This window comes from Temnothorax nylanderi, unplaced genomic scaffold (assembly GCF_030848795.1).
Source record: "Temnothorax nylanderi isolate EJ_2023f unplaced genomic scaffold, tnyl_v1.0 TNYL_tig0354_pilon, whole genome shotgun sequence".
NCBI classification, from domain to species: Eukaryota; Metazoa; Arthropoda; class Insecta; order Hymenoptera; family Formicidae; genus Temnothorax; species Temnothorax nylanderi.
In genome coordinates, this window is record NW_027249416.1 from 29,130 (window position 1) to 49,195 (window position 20,066).

Sequence of the window (20,066 nt, forward strand, 5' to 3'; positions counted from 1 at the left end):
ACCGCCAGCACCATCAGCACCACCTCCACTTCTGCCTCCTCGATCAGTCGACCCCGTGCAACGCGGCATGCCGGCTGCCGCGTGATACTGTTCCCACATAGTACGTGGTGCGCTCTTCGTGAAAGCCCGCCGGAATAATTTCGTAAAGTCGAAATCGTAATTTCTAGCGATCGTCATCGGCAAGCAAAGAGAGAATAGGAAAACACGTCGTGAGGAGTGACGCCAAGTCGCTTCTGGAAACGATAAACTTTAGGGGGAGGGGGGTGAAAAGAGGGGCGAGTAAGCGGAAGCGATTTTGAGAGGTGAAGCTCTATATCCTGCGCGCGTGCGTGTATATTGTGCACGGGAGTGTGTATGGGAGGGAAAGTAGGGTGAGTTTAGAAAGCAAGAAGAGGAAAGGAAGGAGGAAATGGAGAAAAAAGGGAAGAAAGATCGTGACGGGGAAGATCGGGTTAGAGGGTGGAAATTGGCCGTTTGAGAGCTCGTGGTTTTGATGAGGAATAGCTTGTCGCTGTTGGCGTGACTTTATGGGGAAAAGGGGCAATGGCGGTTCCTCCTCCCCACTCCTCCCCGGTCCTCCCCGCCCCCTTCCCGCCCTATCCTATCCCACCCCACCTCACCCCCAAAAGTAGCGCCAGAATTATTTTAGCTGATCCGGTTAGAGATCATTTGAGAGAATGTATCTCGGAGGAATTGTTTGCCGTTACACTCGCAATTTAGTGCAAAGAAGCTACGAAGTTCGCTCTTTACAAAGTAGTATAGTGATCCATTATTCAAGACGGAGAACGTGTCTTTACGTCTGGAAAAACTGTTCGCTTCCTTGTGATATGAAGAATACGCGTTGGAATATTCTTTAGTTGTATTTTAAGATACCGAATCTTAATTTTAAGATTCTTTTTTCTTTCTCTCTCGTAATCGCGATACCTCATATTGTTCTGCGTTTCCTTTTGTATAATTCATAAAAAATTGATGTGATTTTTTTTTCAAGAAAAGCATAAGAAATTTTACAATGCTAATGTAATTCTATACATATATATAGCCGAAGAAAACAACAGTTCGACAATAGATTCTAAAATTTTTTTTCTCAAAAGGAACAATTACATATTTTACATCATGGAAATGAGATTAACTAAATGACAAAAGATCAAGTTCTGAATGGTAGATTTTATATGAATTCTGTTATCAACACAGTGATTGAACATTGAAGTCTAAAGTCATTGAATATGTACTAAAGTGCTCTTAAGAAATGAAATCTATTTATCAATTATTTTGGTTTTGAAAGTAGATAGCATTTCAAGATCTATAATAAAGTAATTCTTTCAAAGGACAAGATTCCTTCTTGTGTTCTTGTGTCGACGAGATTTTTAGCCAACCTTAAAGAAATTTGTTGGTTGTAATTGTGGGTACGCAATTTGATCGAGTTTTAAATTATACAGCGCGTGGTGGATACTTACAATTAGCGGTTTAATAGTATGCATATGCCGTCGCGGGATTCTATCTTTGGTTCATGAAGCTTTAATGATGATTCGTGGTGGACTGCATTATTGCAATCGACACCGTGCGGTATTCCGGCGTTGCGGTTTACAGCGGATACTATAGTCGGAAGTAGAAACTGATTCGCGAAATACGAAATTATTATCATGTGTCGCAAACGGCCATGTAATGCGATAATCGGAAAACTGAAGTTATATAGGAATGCGATTATCCATGCGAAGCATAATTTACACCCTTATTGATTGATAACGCATATGCTACGCTTTCATAATTGTTAATTTAATTTTAGTAGCCTAATAAACTTTCCGTCTCGTTTTAGTCCCTCTGAAAACAGAAAGAGAATCAAATAAAGATTAATTGCCTTTGGTAAAACTAGAAACTTAATCGCATGCAGATAATTATTTGCATCACGATAATAATCACTGTTTTATTGTGGCAAGTAATCTAATTTATTATTATATGTGATAATAATAATTATTTAGTTGCAAAAAATAATTTTATATTATATGTTATAATGTTATATATGACAATAACTATTTTTTCTTCGTAAAAAGTGGTTATAAATTACACGTAAACAATTAACACGTAAAGGAATACAAGGAATAATCTTACATTTCGCGTGATAATGGTTTTCGATGTGATTTTATTTTAAAGATTGGCGTTCTATAAATTATTCTTATTGTTGCATCAGGCTATTTCTCATCAAACACTTTGAGTCTTCGTGTAGGGAATTGATTTATTTGACAAAGTGTATATATATATATATATCTCATTTCCTTCTTCTTTTTGTTAAATAGGCTTAGAGAATCGAAAAAGAGAAATTACCGTCCCCTCGCGCAAATGCCGACTTTCCACTCGCTAACTTGTTGAGTCTCTCTCTTGGCAGATATGCTACCCATGGGAAACGCTTTATGACAATTCTAAATCTTTTACGTGTGTATTATTTTTCAATGACCTATAAAAGTTTTGTAGCAAAAGGGAATATCCAATGTCATATATTGACATTGCACTATGGAATTTAACGTATGACCCATGTCTCTACAAAGTATTTCGATTTCGACATTGATATTTTAAGCAACCGGACAGAGATCTGTTGTTTTAGTATCCTTGTAAATGATCATGTCGATCTTTCGGGCAAGTTGATGTAAATAACTTTTGACCAAATTAATCTATTAATCCAAATGACTAGCGTTATTGTTTAAAAGATGATTTTTTTCTTAGAAGAGTAGAGCATTTTGGAAAAATAAAGTTCTCTGTACAAGCTGTAGTTCTCTAACGACTTGTGATTAAAAGATTCGGCATATTTTTGCTTCTCCATAACAATATATATATATATATATATATGTATATTTAAATATTACAAAAAATTACGATACAATAACTACATGAAGAATAAGTAACATATATTTTCATCTCTACTATTTTGAGTTTGGAATTATTGTGCGAAAACTAAAAGTTAGTCGCATAATCAATGGCACAATTGCGAATTATTACTTGATATTTTATTATCTTAGAATTTAGCTTAATGCACAATGCATTTTAATCCCAGTCTTCGGGCAAATCGAGCAATCCAATAGTACGAATTATTATTCGCGATATTAGCAGATTGCAAAGGTTATCGGTTTTCCTTTTCAAAAATCGATATCAGATATAGAAGCATAGAGTGGTAAAAACATAGTGAGTGGTCTTTTTATGGAGTGGCAAAGTTTTTTCTCCGCTAAAAAGCAACACGCAAAGTGCACTGAGTGCAGCTTGAACAAGATCGACGATTCCTAAGGAAACTCTATCCCTCAAAATCGCCTTACTCTTCGCCAAGAATCACTCTCCTCCGCCCGATATCGCGATCTTCCTGATGCACCGTATGCATAAGAGGAAACTCCTTCCCATACGGTGACAACGAAGACGAAGACGAAGACGACAAGGACGAGAAGACGTCGCGAGAGACAATTCGCCTGAAGCATCACTCACTCACTCACCCTCTCTCTCTCTCTCTCTCTCTCTCATCTCTCTCTCTCTCTCTCTCTCTCACTCTCTCACTCTCTGTCCTCTTTCCTGGAAATCTGACGAAGCCGATGCGTGTCGAGTGAAAACTCAACGACCTTATTTCTGCGTAAAGACGCTCGCAGGGGTACCGCATACCGCATACCGCATACCGAGTACCGATGGATAAATAACCGAGCCCCACAGCGTCTATCTATCTTTCCATTGTTCAAAAGACACCGAGGGCTTTCGAAGAGAGACACTCGAAGACGCCGAGCTTGGCCGATTAGTAAAATTTCGAGCGAAACTTGCTTATTCTTATTCGAGCGCGGCTATCCGGTCTGATCATGAGTTCTTGGATGAACTGTCCGTCCTCGTTGCTGCTGTTGCTGCTAGGCTTGAGCCTGCACAGCGCGTGCATCACGCGAGCGAACGTCGCCGGTCAACACGGTGGCCAGGACAGTGATCACGACGGTGGTCACGACGGTGGTCACGACGGTGTAGTCACGACGGTGGTAGTCACGACGGTGGTAGTCACGATTCCTTAGTCGTGGAGACTACCAGCGGGCTGATGCGCGGTTTCTCCCGCACGGTGCTCGATCGTGAGGTTCACGTGTTCTACGGAGTGCCGTTCGCGAAGCCTCCAGTCGGGCCTCTGCGATTCGCAAGCCTCTGCCGATCGAGCCCTGGCACGGGATCCTGAACGCTACCACCTTGCCCAACAGTTGCTACCAGGAGCGCTACGAGTACTTTCCCGGCTTTGAGGGTGAAGAGATGTGGAATCCGAACACCAACATCTCCGAGGACTGTCTCTACCTCAACATCTGGGTGCCGCAAAAGCTACGTCTACGTCACAAGGAGTCGCCGGATAACGTCGGTAACAACGGCATGGCGATATTGGTGTGGGTTTACGGCGGTGGCTTCATGAGCGGTACCGCCACCCTGGACGTCTACGACGCCGACATTATGGCGGCGGCCGGTAACGCGATCATCGCTTCGATACAGTACCGGGTTGGCGCCTTCGGTTTTCTGTACCTCAATCAACACTTTATGAATAGCGAGGAGGCGCCGGGCAACATGGGCCTCTGGGACCAGGCCCTGGCTCTCAGGTGGCTCCGCGAGAACGCGCGCGTCTTTGGCGGCGATCCCGACTTGATCACGATCTTCGGCGAATCTGCGGGTGGTAGCTCGGTATCCCTGCATCTTATCTCGCCGGTCACGCAAGGCCTAGTGCGCCGGGGTATCCTCCAGAGCGGCACCCTAAACGCCCCGTGGAGTTACATGACCGCGAGAAGGCGAACGAGGTAGCTCGGGTGCTGGTGGACGATTGCGGATGCAATTCGACGATGCTGCAAGAGAACCCGGCACGAGTTATGGCTTGCATGAGGTCGGTCGACGCGAAAACCCTCTCTGTGCAGCAGTGGAACAGTTACTGGGGTATTCTCGGCTTTCCGTCGGCGCCCACCATCGACGGGGTCTTCTTGCCTAAGGATCCATTGGACTTGGTCAGGGAGGCGGATTTCAAAGACACCGAGATCCTGATTGGAAATAACGAGAATGAAGGTAGGGATACTGCCGGTGCGACATGTGCGAGTGTTGTTTTACGAGGGAATTACCGCCGACGCTGTTTACGGCTACGGCCGGCTGTGCGGTTAAGCCAAGCTGGATGGCCGGCTGCTGGTTTGTGAATGAGAATATGTGTTTTCTCTGATCGCGGAGCCGCGTTCTTCGGGCTACGGAGTGCCTAAGGACTGGGTCAAGCGGTCTTTCCCGGTTACGATTATTTCAGTATATGGATGAGACGTCAATAGCGCACTGCAGCAGTTCGCTATAACTCAGTTTACACGATGTGGAGAAATAGAGAGATTTACACAAGATAGCTCTTTTGGAGCTTCTCTCTCTATATATATATCCTCTTATTATATATATATAATAATCTTTTTATACCACTTGTCTTTCACGTCACTTCTTAATCTATGGCATCTTTAGGCATTCTCAGCAAATATGTAAAATTACATACGTGCGCAGGCTATACTATGTTATATAAATGTTACCAAATTACCCAATTTTTATCGACACATTTGACATATTTAATTCTTTGACGAATAGAAGGTTGATTGTTTATTTTTTCATTTTTAGAAACATAAAATTTATTTAAAATTTTCTTTAAAAAAAGGTAGTTTTGAAACTTTTTCTTTCAGCAAAGCGCGCATCAGTTTATCATTAAAATTCAATATGGAGCTGTACGTTGAATTATTACATTGTCGATCGAGCGTTTATAACAGACATTAAAATTTATAAATATTGATATTATATAAACGCTTTCAATCTCAGCAATTTCCGTTAATTGCATCTCACGTTATAGATAGCTAACTGTTTTATTTATTACCTTATTAAAATACGCTCATAATTTAATTATTTCGCGATTATTCACATCTATACTTTATTTTTTGTGCGCGCGTGTTTCTCGCGACAATCTTCTAATTGTTAAGTAGACAGAAAAGCGAATAAAATGTAGGGATTGCAGGATTTAATAAAATGTGGCTATTTTGCAGTAGTAATCGTCTACGTCTATGCTAGTCAACAGGGTTATCGGTAAAGTCCTGACACTTACAATTAGAAGCATGCGCGCCGTTCTTTTTCTTCAATGATATAAATAATCAAACTGGGTTACTCCAGATAGGGCTACGTAATGATAAAGACCTGTTTACGTCGTGACCAATCAGTATGTAGTTCTGCCGTATATCGATTAAATGACCAATAGTGAAACGGCATGTACGTTGCGTCTCCAGTCTAACTCGGATGTATCTCCTTGATGAGAGATTATTGATATATGTTATCTTTAATTTGTATAATGCACGACGCTCTGTCCATGATGTTCACTTATATTGTTAACTTGAAGGTACGAGAGCTCGTCATTCTCATGGGAACGTATATACGTCTCATATTGGCATTCAAGTATGCCAATTATTAATTTTTAATAACTGCGGAAAAAGATTTGATAAAGACTTGGCTTATTGATTGGAATAAACAATAGGCGCGAGTCACGAATTGAATAAATATAAAAATTTATGTTTAACGTTACCATATTAAAGTAGTATAGTTATGTTAATTTAATATCAGACATTTGGTCAAGAGCTTGCCTTGCATTTTTTAAAATAAAACGAGGGAGATTTTTTTATATCAGTGGTTTTTAAACACTTTGCCTTTTTTTAAATTATCTACGGCATCTACGCATGTGCACAATATCTTACGTATTTTTGTTTAAGAATTTAGAGATATAAATTCATTTCATCAATTGGATGTCAGAAAGATTAATAAATGTGGAGTGCGTGGTTTTTTTGATTTGTTTATTATGTCATCGCATAAGCGGTATTCTAGCAATCCAATCGAAAATTTATACACCACTATCTTTATTCTCGACACGCGAGAGTTACTGTCGATTTAATGACCGTATTGCTTCCCACGTAGGATCGTTATCTTATGTTTGATTATCCAGGCATTCTCTGTTTCTGGCGCATCTATCTAGCATGCAAATGCCGTGCTGCGGAGTGCGGTGATAAATCGGAATTGTCTGTAGAAACCGCGCACACACGTACACACGTTCAGTGCGTGCGGAGTTTAATTCAAAATATAACCAAGCTTCCTTCGCTAAATCGGTTAATCAAACTTTGGTATTGACAGCGAGCCACCACACCACGCGCAATTCTGTCTTCTTTTATTTATTCTCTAGAGAGAGAAAGAGAGGAAAAGAACGTGAAAGAGGAGATATCGAGGAAGAGAGGTATCGAGATTCTGTGTGTCGTTGGAATTGATTACATACATCTGAATGGCGATAATTTTTAATTCATTAAAAACAGATGAGTAAAATAGATTAAATAGCGCGAGCGAAACAAGGATAAAGCGTCGGAGCTATTGCTGAAATTGGATTGAATTTCACACGTATTACCAGATATCGGCAACAGGTTTCTATAGTAACGACAAATCGAGGATAGAATACGTTTGTTGAGGAGTGTAATTTTTGCTGAGATCAGAGCTCAATCGCGTACACCGACATAAAAAGTTTAATTAAGGATATTCGAGAGAAAGAGGAAGGAGGGTGAGAGAGAGAGAGAGAGAGAGAGAGAGAGAGAGAGAGAGAGAGGGGGAGGGAAACGGAGAACGATTGTACTATTATGTATATTAAAATCTGTTTTTCGCGGTGCTTTATGAAACATTGTCACAATTATGTTACTTTAGGTACGCTGGTTCGTTTATCGACATCTCGTTTAACTTTATAATTTCTCGAAATTATTGATATTACTGTGACAGGGGCAAATAAAATATTTTATTTAAAATAATTTAATAATTTTTGTTAAAATGATACACACACACACACACACACATTTAGTTTTCTAATTAGGTTAAAAGTTTTTTGGTTTTTGGTTTTAAGTGATATTTAGTTTAACAAGATTATAGATTATAGAACAATAATTATCTTCTTAATAATTAAGTGTAAAAATTCATATTAATCTAATAGATGTGAAAGATAATTTCCCACTTAAAAAATAAATAACTTCAGTTAGTAATAATTGGAAAAGGTAATAAATATACTTTAACTTTGAATTACGAGGAAAAAATTGAAGGTTTTAAGTAAATTAAGCTTCGAGAACTTATATAAATGAATATAACAATATTCTATTCTTTAATTAATTTCAAGCGGATTTTGTTTCAATAAAGTTTTGATCTGATAATTATCATGGTGTTTAACATGTCAAAGAGTTGTTGAGACAAATGATGGTTTTCATATAAAAATTTGTCTATCATAAGATTTATTTCAAAGGTTTTTTCGAAAAATCCACTACATATTAAAATATATATATACAAATATATATACAAGTTGTATAACAAGATATATTGAATTTCAATGATAATTTCTAGAGACAAAGTAATGTCCAAAGTAAAGTCTAAAGTGGTTGTTCCTTTTTCAATTTTTGATACGTACAGCGATATCCTAAAGAGCCCCCTTAACCCATTATAACAATAAAAGGATCATTAATGACTGCTTCACGCTCGAACGGACAGTTAAACACCTCGCATCTCTTTTTTTTTTCGTTTCATTCCATGTTGAACTTTTTTCTGGAATATTTCTTTTTTATACTCACAATCAGATATAGTTGGATTAATATCTGATAATAATTGCTTGCTAATAGATAATTGGGTTTATAGATAATTTGCTTGTTGCACGAAGGAATTTGTGTCGTAAAATATATATACACATATTTCGGATAATTAGAAGATACAAAATTGCATCAAAATCCCTACACCTCTGCTGATGTCGCACAAGTGACATTTTTCATTTATTTTATTATCATATGGATAAATGTTACTGGCATAATATAAAATATTGCTATAGTATATTTCGTATTCCTCTTCCATTCTGACGATTAACAACATACATCTCGGTTATCTGATATCGTCATGTTTTCTGTACGATTTGATAACGTGAAATGACAAGTGTCGAGTATCATTATGTATGCATACACGTATATTGTATATACATATATATGGTATATCAACCTCATGAGAAATAGCGAAATGTTATTACAGTTATTGTATATCGAAGAAACTGACAACCCGGATCTGTAATTCATGATGAAATTACATATTAATTCCATAATTATGTCCGTCAACATAACTCGACATCCGTTGCATCAAGATATAATTCTTGTTAATCAAAATTGCGCTGCTTTCACTCGAGACCTCTCACGCCGCGGTTTACACGCTACTTGGCACTTGAGACTTATAGTTATACTTTGGCCTTAAGCAATGCGTGCACACTGACATTTATACGTATTACGCGATACATGGTTTCCATAGATTTATGTGTGCGCTGTGCTTTATTGCTCACATGTAAAATAGCATTTATATTTGGATAAAGTTTCAGTATTTTCGCCTGTCGATGGATAAATGTGCTAGTTAGGTTCTTGCGACAAAATATTTTGCATAATGTAGCGAAAGAGGAACGAATCTGTGCAAAAATACGTGAAAAAAATGTTATTTTTTTCCGAGTGGCAACTAAAAACCTATTGAGGTCTCGCGCTATTTCTGTAACGAAACTTACTCACTTCTTTCAGTTTTTGAAGGAGCACTGTTATATTTATCAAGTACGTTTATTAACGAATATTCTATAACATAATAACAAAATTTATATTGTTTTGTAATCAATATATCCGACATTATTGAGCTGGAAAGAACAGGAAATTTAAGTAAATGTATATTTGATCAAATTGCAATACGTTGTGATTTCAATTCAAGAGACCATTACGTCTACGCAGTAACGATCGCTATTCAATAATGCCGAGCTCGATATAGTCAAATTGTTGCCACACTCAACAAACACCTATATGTATGCACACGTAAACGGACACTTTGTACGATCCATCCTTTATTGGATATTTTCCCTCGACAACGGACGTTCCACTTTAAAGCGTAGATAACGGGAAAGAGGCTCAGAATGCGTTTCATCATTGGGTTAAGGTCGGGTTAATTGATTAACGATATTTGGATAGCGACAGCTGCACTGACGGTATTTTTAATTTTTTAAACGCAAGAGTTTGGGGGCGTTAAATTGCCATCGTTGTGCCATTTTTCATTTCCGTTTATTGCATTACCGAAATTCATGATCTTTCGATGAACTCAAATCTCTTGAAGAAACACAGCAGCGATATGAGATAAAAATAATGAAATGTAGAGTATTCAGAGTATTTACAAACGAATAAAAATATATTTATAATTATTTTTAATGTCAGAATTACGCTATATTTATACATGATTACATATAGTTATATATTTCGAAAAAATTTATTGATCTAAAAATATAAGATACATCTATTTTGAACAAGTCCTTCTTGTTTTTATGATTTTTTTAAAGATAGCAAGAACATGCACATAGCTAATAAAAATTACATTTAGGTATATATATTTTAATAAAACATAATGAATATTACATGATATATAGATAGTGCAGGACATAGATTTTTTATGTTTGCTGGCAATTAACGACGCGGACGTTCTCTTTTTCGGAAAATTTACCACTATCCAATTTTTAATCATTCGTCGCGCATAATATAGGCATTAAAAAGTACATGATTTTTCTCTCCTTTCTTTTCTTTTTCTTTTTTCTTTATGACACAATCGATGCATCCAAATCAGTATAATTACTGGAGTGTCGGCTCTTTTCCTCCTCATTTTACGTGAAGAGTACTTTACGACCAATTTAATATATTGCTTGTAAGTCGAAGTTAGTATATTAGCACTTCTCGCCCACATATCTAATCCGAGTTTTGCGTAGACTATAATTATCACGCATGTGCGTGTGCGTGCGTCTGCATAAATTAATTTGTGTATGATCGACGCCAACGAAAGTTATATGATCAACGCCATAGTTTACTAACAATAAGTAGTATATTTTTTTTAGCAAAGATAATAGCATTTTACTAATTACGATTGTCGTTATTTTGTTTTCCTCGCAAATATGAAATTCTAAAGCAGATGACAAAGCTTTTACCATTACTGTACTTGGTTAATTATTTGGGTGCTGCCAAATGGAAGCTCGTTGCCTCGTCGCTTTGTTGCCTCGGCTCTTTACATACACGCTGTATGCAACGCAGAATGTAACGGATAATTAAGCAGGTCATAACGGATATTTTGAAAAACAGTATTTGCTTAATTATATCCTTTTGCACATACGTCGCGTCTTTTAAGCTGGTTTCTTTACGCATTTCGTAATTTTAATTATACTATATCGCGGTTAATTACACCCGCGAAAAGTTCGAGCTTCCGACTCGTAGACGGTGGGAGAGCACGCTAGGAGAGCGAAAAGAAGCTCTTTTTCTTTTAAAAGCAAAAGATCTCGTGCATAAAATCTCTTCGTTCTGAATATGTCTGTAGCATAAAAAATAAATGTAAAAGTAATTATGCCAAAGGTACATTACAGATTACAGATTTCTTGTGCCAATGTGATACAGTAAATGGCTTTGCTGCTCTTCTCTCTCTTTATGTGTGTATTTTTGAAAATAATGGACGACTGATAGTTATATGATTTCTGTGTACGGAAAGAAGTATACATATATAATATTTAAAAACTATATATTGATGGATATATAATATGTATGATAATAAACTATTTTCGTGTAACTTATACAATTCTTGTTGAAATAAACATAACAAAATAATAATAATAATAATAATAATAATAATGCGATAAATAATGTAACTTCTTTTATTCGATCTTGATTAAAGTTTCCGTTGATATAAATATTCTCAACCTAATAATGTATTAATTAGTGTTAAAAAATTTTTCTTTTTAAAAGTTGATTTATACGTTGATTTAAAAGTTGATTTATTAAAGAAAGAAAGAGAAAATGTATCTTTTAGACTACATATTATATTAATCTTGCATTTAAAAAGTCAATAGTAACATAAATGATTAAAGCTATTAAAAAAACTAAAACTAATGTTACTAATTATATTGTACATATATACTTCATAGAATCTATTTTGTAAAATGTAAACGGATGCAACGCCAAGTTTTGCGAGCATTCGTATTCGCAATACGCGTAAAATTTAAAATTCCAACAGACAACGCGGTACGCATATTTTTCTAAATCCTCTCGCCATGCCGCAACTTTATTAACACGCGACTATTGTAAACGGAGCAGAGTTTTTACGCGACAATTTTTCGTTCTGCTTTCCACGCCATGGTAGCTGGCTAACGGGCGGCAGAGATGATCCAATCGAGCTAGTCGACGTCAAAAAAATTCAGGTTATTTCTGGTGACTCGTCACGCGACGTGTGCTGGTGAATCGATCAAAAAACGTGAAAACGAAAAAATACTCGCAACGCTAATAGAACGCGCCACAGACGTACGCAATGCTATATATAAAAAAAAAAATAACACTCTATTTCTTCAAAGGACACTGTAAAAAAATTTTGTAAAATTACAACTATTATAGTGGGTAATTTTGAGACCCACTATAATAGGTGTAAATTTCCACACATTTTTAATTTGTGTAATTGTAATACAAAATTACTTTTTCCTTCCGTACTGTAATTTTGTAAAATTACAACTATTATAGTGGGTCTCAAAATTACCCACTATAATAGTTGTAATTTTACAAAAATTTTTTACAGTGGATAATCTTGGATATAGTATTCAAAGTTAGTCTTTAAAATCGATTTCTCTGATGGTCTTTTATATAATTTTATTCAAAACGATATAAATCCAGTGAAATACATATATATTTGTGCATACATTGATATTTCTGCTATATCTATCTGTCTATCTATCTATCTACATTATATCTATCTACCTACTTAACTATCTATCTATCTATAATCTATATCTATCTTATAGTCACATTAGTGCGTATATATATTTTTATATGTAGATTTAGCAATCTATGCACAAATAGCTATCTATCTTTAACTATTCTTGGAATATATTCTTTTAAACGATACAATAAACAGCTTGTTAAAATATTTGCCAATTGAATGTTTCAATTTATTATAATTATAAAATAACTAATACAATCTTTTGATTGATTTTGAAGAAAGTTTTATAATAACACAATAAAAATTTAATTTTATAAAAACTTCTTTCCTTTTCTAGAATTTGTAGAAGCACATATACATATACATATTATAACATATTTTGAGAAAATAATAGTTATAAAATAAGCAATCCAGCTGTAAAATTTCTCATGATATCTGTTTGTATTTATGTGAACATATAAGTTGAATCAAATAACTATAAAAATCCATTTCCAGGAGAAAATTCCAATTTTCTCGAATAATGTTCTCTTGTGCGTTCTGTTATAATGGCGCGTTTTCGTATGCTACTAGACGAACGCGCCTTATTTCGTTACGTTTCTGCAGACTTTCTATTCTGTCTTATTCGTCTGACAACTTGGCTTTCTTGTTCTGTTCTCCTTCTACGGCAACCTGGTTTTCCCAGTCATCGTTCTGACATCGTTTTAACATTCGCGCAAGAACTATAGAAGCAATCTTTCATACACGAATGTATACCTATATAGTTTTGCTTTGTTTGAAGTAGTATTAAATATCGCTAGAAGGTACCGTGGCCAACTTAAGTGGTACTTGCGAGATATATGTATATTTTATCGTATATAATTTTCCAAAAACGCTTTTCTTATCTCAAGTTATATTTATATTTAATTGATAGACAACTTAATAATCTCACTTTAATGTGTCCACAATTGAATATAATATTAAACTTTCATATTATTATAAATCGAATTCTTTCTTTCAAGTTTGATATGTGTTTTTTATAATATATTTGTATGTAGGTACATATATTCAGAAATCTTAAATTATATTAGAGGACTTTTATCATTTATATTTATTTAATTATAACTTTGATTTTTTACTTTTAAAGATGACATAATGTTTGATATCAGAATATCGTATTGGATTAGCACAATGGGTATGTAAAGCGAGAAGCTTTCATAGTGACATAATAGAAGAGAATGAGAGAATTTGGCATATCTTTCTCATTGATTCCTTTCTCTCACTTACTCTCGTTTCCGGCTACTCATTCTCCTCAGGCTGACTGCACGTATCTCGTTCTACTTGCGCTCAAAACGTCGCGTCTCGTGCGAGCGTGTCACACGCACCGTGGCGTGGGGGCACATAGTGGCGTTTAAGAGGTGCTTTGCGAATCAAAACTTGCTACCTTTTTCTAAATAAGTTATGCACAATAACTATTGTTATATGTATACAAAAATATAAAAAAAAATTAATTTATTTTTATAATATATTGACGTGTCAAGTTTTTATTAATTACACATTTTTATTGTAAAATTTACAGATTTTATCAATAATTTTTAAACATAATTTTCAATTGTCTAATCTGGAAAATTATACCAAACTCGATTAAAATTTCTTTACTCTCGAGTCTCGAAGTATTAATATACCCAATTTTTTACAATAATTTTTTTACCATTACTTTTTAAAATTGCTCGTTATTTTTTGTTAAAATTGAGTTTAGATTGATGTACAGTAGAATATTTTTTAGATAGGTTTTCAACTAAAATTTTGTCTGATCAGGCACCACTGCACGTCGAAACGTTTAGTCGAGACAACTCGAAAATTCTGACTTTAATGAAGCTTTGCCAACATTTAGAGGACTCTCTAATGTAAGCACCGAGCAATCTGTTTCCTCCCCCCCCCCCCCAAAAGAGACTTTAAGGGTGAAAGCATTTCTCAAAGGGTATAGTCGACGTGTTCGCACAACAGGCCGGCAAGCGGGAGTTTCGAAATGTATGTACATACATATAGTACACAATTGACGATCGCAGATTTTGGGATGCATAACGTTCAAATAGAGAGAATAGAGCGCCCCAAGTTTTACAAGTTGTAATTATATACATGTACCTTTATATATAGTAATTGATATACAGAACGTACTTTCAATCACAATCACTGCAGACGGTGAGTCTGTGTGTGCGCGCGCATATTAAAAAAATAAGAGACTAAAGGATGTTATTTAATTTCTGTTTTTTGCCAAGTTTTAAAACTAGCGTGCGTCTAACAAGACGAGAATTAACAAGGTGCTGATTCTATCGTTATTTTTCTGCTTTATATCCATGTGATTTTCAAGCGTAGCGCGCCAATACACACATCGTGTCACGCAATACTGCATCACGAAGGAAGGAAATACGCGATAATTTACGATGACGTTTAAATCAACCGAAAATTTACGGTTGATCTTTTTGCTCAAATGAGCTTTGAGCGCACCTATGTGTCTGCCATATGTTTGCTTTAGGTATCTCGCGCGAATATAACATTAACCCTCTGACATCCAGTCGAAACAGCATGATACAGCATGATACAGAATGTCCCAAAAACTATCGATTATGCGAAGTAATTAGCACAATGATGCAAAATAGACATAAAATAGGAAGATTAACTTAATATATATATTCCGATTGTTTTAATAGATGTTTATCAAATAATTTTTCTTCTATCTTTGCGCGTTTTGCCAAATATGATTATATAATTTACAAACGTAAAAAAAGTAATCAACACAGATAACGCAAAATGATCTTTCTTTCTCGTCAGCTTTCAGCACATATTGAATGTAGAAAAAATTTTTGTTACGATTATTTTAGTCATTAATTTATTGATATAAAATTTTCTTAATAAAAATCCTTTAGCAACATTGCAAAAAATAGTATGTAAAATTGTTGTGAATGGCAACATTTGTTTATAGATATGTGCTAAATCAAAAGGCGACTTTTATTTTAAAGGCAATATATACGGGCTGATTTTTTTAATTAAAAAAGAAATTTTATAAAAAAGGAAAAATATTGATTTCTCAAATATCGGATTGGTTGGAATATTTCTTCTTATTGACATTCAAGAAACTATCTGCATGTGTGTGTGTGTGTGTGTTTGTTTTGTTGTATATAAATTTAGCGACCTGATGAATATAATTTATAAGGAGTTGTTGATCGATGACCTCAAATTTTGATCAAGTGATCAAACACCGCCATCAAAAAGATAGTATACCTACTTATACATATATATTTTGATAGATACTGGTGCTGGGTTTTTAATTTGAGCGATTATTGCTAATCTAGTAGACAGTAAATAATATTTATAAAACTTGTAATAAAAAAATATTTTATATATGAAATAATTGCATGATTATATTTTAAAATGTATGTATTTTGCAATTTTTAATTCTAATTTTCTCTTTTTCATATTATCTAAATTTTTATGTAAGCGCGCGCGCAGGCACACACACACACACACACACACACACACGCGCACGCACACACACACAAAAAATTTTTAGTCACATTTACCGTTTTTTCGCCTTTCCGCTTCCTCCGGACGGTAATATCAGCTCAGACACCCCGGCTCTGAGTGATTTGCATACGGTGGTCACGCGGAATTTTAAATAACTGAAGAAAGATTCTTTCGCGGGTCGGGTCTGCGATTTACCGAGGACGTGCATATTTTAGAGACTGGAAAGTTGCAAAGGTACAAAAGAGACTATCTAGAATCATGCACTTTAAATTATGATTCTGCAATCTCTGATGAAGATACATTCAACTTATATTAATGTCATTGTTTAATTCTTCCCAAAGGATACGGCTAAGATACTTTTTTTTGTCAGAAGAAGCTTTGATTCCTTATAAAAGTTATTCAAATCTGGCGAGAAACATTGCATAAAAAAATATAATTTATTGACGAAATAAAAAGATAATTTTATATATTGTACATACATAAGATAAAAAATTAAGTGCAAATGAGAAAGATGGAATTTTATCTTTTTTGTGAAAAATGAAAGTTGTTTTAAATTTGCCAATGGATTTTTTAATAAGAATAGGAAAAAGGAGGAGGACAACTTCATCTTTCAACTTTTGTACGTAGTAATGGAAAGTTAATGTATTGTCGTGACGTGTAGTAGGCGCAAACAAAATATTTTATTCCAAGTATATATTGATATATATCATAGAAGTTGCTTTTCCAATGTGGGATTTGTTTTAAGAATTGTGGAACGAACACCACATCGATGATTATCGGTTGATCGTTATTACGGTTTATTAAGCAACTCGTTGATGCATAAACCCGTGCTCATCGAATGATGTAATTTTACATACTCACGATAGTATATTATCGTTTATCTACACTTAATTGATCCCATGGTGTGAATAACCTATCACGTTTTTCTAAGATGGCGTGAAATTTCGATATGAAACTGTACCTATACGTTGCGCTTATTCGTGTACACAAGGACATGAGTATTTTATAAATAAGTATTTTAATGCGTTGCACATGCTTAGGGTAAAAAAGCTTAAATAAAATGCACGTAATTTATTTATAAATAAAAATATGTTTGTTAATATATGCATGAATGCTTAGAGGATAGTGCTACATTATATATTGTTATATTGCAACTGTATGCGCAATTATATATGTACATTTTCACATACACACACACACACACATTTTAGGTTTAATTCTTCTATTTTTATTGAATAAGTATAATGTCAGGATCAGAAATGGTCTCTGTCTTTATCTTTACCTTTAAAGTTCTTTGTAGAAATACATGTCTCGATGGCTTTGACACGATCTGTATACATAGAATGATGTTTAATATGTCTGTATCTATATAAATGAAATACGCCGCGGGAAGCGAGAAGAGAGGTTGTCGATATCATTAAATATAGAATAATCTGTGGATATTAAATGACCTATATCATATTCATATATGTATATAACGTATGTATTAACTGTCTAATGAACGTGTAATTTTTAATGTTCGCATTCATTTTCGACATAATCTAGTTGTCATAATGTTAACAATTATATTATGATAATTATAATAACTGTAATTAAAATATTTAATTACAGGAAGCTATATATTATAAATTGAAAGCAGCGAAACTGTTGATAATCCGGTTTAATTGGCGTTTGATGGTCCTCATTATTTTAACTTGCTCGTGATACATTTACGTTTTTGATGCAAATGATTTAAGTAACGGGCATTCCCCCCCCCCCATGCCAACTCAACCGATAATTGTCCTTGACCATTTTTGATTTGGCCGAAATTTTTTTGTTTTTATACTAAATGAAAGTAGCTACCATGATTTTCTTTAGATTTTTATCTCTACTCATACTTAAGTTATGGATTTAAAAAAAAAATGCAGTTTAAAATTTGGAAAATTTCAAATGCCTGTAACTAAGAAAAAAAAAGATATTGTATAAAATAAGGTGGTCTTTTTTTTCGTTTTTCACTGTACTTTTCGAAGAAAATATCGAAAAAATTTTTAATGGGCAATATGACTGTTTTTTTTTTTAGGATTTAAGTAAAAAATGTTTGTTTTTCTCAATGCGACCGTTTTGATTTTTTTCAAAAAAATATCACAAATTCTAGACTTAATTTCGAAATTTTTAAGACGTATATGAAAATGGGATTCCAATAACTTCGATTTTTTAAGGGACTTTTCTTCATTTTTTTCGAAAATAATTTTTTCAAAATAAGATAGACTCTACCGATGGCTATCAAAAAATTTAATAAATTTATAGACAGCAATTCTGAAATTTCGATTTATAGGTAAAGAGGAAATTCGAATATTTTCTATTTTTTAATTGCATTTTTACTTATTTTTATTATTGAATTACTTTTTTTAAATAGAATATTATAAATTGGAGAACTTTAACAGATAGCATGTAACAATTAAATCGTTACTTAACGTATAGTTAATGAAAAAAAACACGTATATTATCTGTGAAAATAGCAATCAGATTTATTTGAAAATAAAATAAATAAATAAAAATAAAAATTAAAAATAAACATAAAATAAATGAAAAATATATCTAAAAATTATGCCATATTATATAACAACGTTTACACTATTTGGTTTTTTAATTTTTTTTGTCTTGTATTTTTTAAATTATTTTAAATTGTTTGCAACCTTAGAATTATCAATAAGATAAAAATAATAAATTTTAGCTGATAATCTAAGAGAGAGAGGTTTGATATATTTTGTAAGGTAAACAGAACGGTGCAGTGGTATGTTTTTACTATGATTTGCACAGAAAAGACAGTTTGGATATTTAGCGCTTTCTTGAGCTTGTGGTTGTAAACTTATTTTATAACGTGGAACATTGTGCTGGTCAGGTGCTCAGATAAAGAATAACTGTCAAGAGGTCGATAGTTGTGCGGCTTACCCTACATATCTGAACTATCGTCATGTTTTAATCAACCAATCAATAAATTCTCAAGCTAGTTCTCACGGCTTTAAAGTCGCGGAAGTCACCTGGAACGTTATGAACTATCCATTGTCCTGTTTGACACGTGTTGCACGTGTAGGCCGATATGACAGCACGTTTTAAGAGTGCACTTAGCTTGCGAATAATTTGACACTGGATCTCACTGTCTGCATTACGAATAATTTCGTTATCAATGCAATAGACGTTAACATTTTAACTCTAAAATTTTTAATCTTGAAATTTTCTAATGTAAAATTTATTAATTCACTGAATTGAACATTTTTCCTCGACTATACTAGTAAAATTAAATTAATAAGTTAAATTAAGGAATTAAAAAGAATAGTATTAAATTAAGAAAAAAATAATTGCAGAATCTGAATTGTTTATATTTTGTACTCTAAGAAGTTTGAAAAATTGAAACGTAGAGAGAGAGAGAGAGAGAATTGCATTAAAATCTTACTACAAACACGTTTTTTATCTTATATTTTGACGATACTTTGTCACGAAGGGTTGCATTGCAAATATTTTTCCATAATTTTAAATCAGCCTTTTAAAAGCGCGACTCACGAAAGTATACACAAATATTTACATCTGTATAAATATATTATGATTTTATTACTATTTTACACACATATTATTGTATAAATGTATCAAATTCTTTAAACAACTATTTAAATATGTGTAACTTATAATCAGACAAACTTTAAATGCGTGTAATTAAAAAACTCTCGTTTGGAATAAAAAACATGACGCTATCATTACTCGATCTTTTTACAAATCTTTTCACAATATAGTTTTTAAGC

The 20,066-nt window shown here is 34.1% G+C and overlaps 1 protein-coding gene across 1 annotated transcript in view; it reads left to right on the plus strand.

Moving 5' to 3' along the window:
- Positions 1 to 58: 58 nt before the first annotated feature.
- The window catches only part of LOC139781680 (acetylcholinesterase-like), a 98,278-nt gene continuing 78,270 nt past the window's right edge, over positions 59 to 20,066 (plus strand). The window contains 5 exon segments of the mRNA XM_071720551.1: positions 59 to 371; positions 3,611 to 3,939; positions 3,972 to 4,136; positions 4,139 to 4,759; positions 4,762 to 5,037. Coding sequence (XP_071576652.1) covers positions 3,822 to 3,939; positions 3,972 to 4,136; positions 4,139 to 4,759; positions 4,762 to 5,037 — 1,180 coding nt within the window. The 5' untranslated portion in view covers positions 59 to 371; positions 3,611 to 3,821.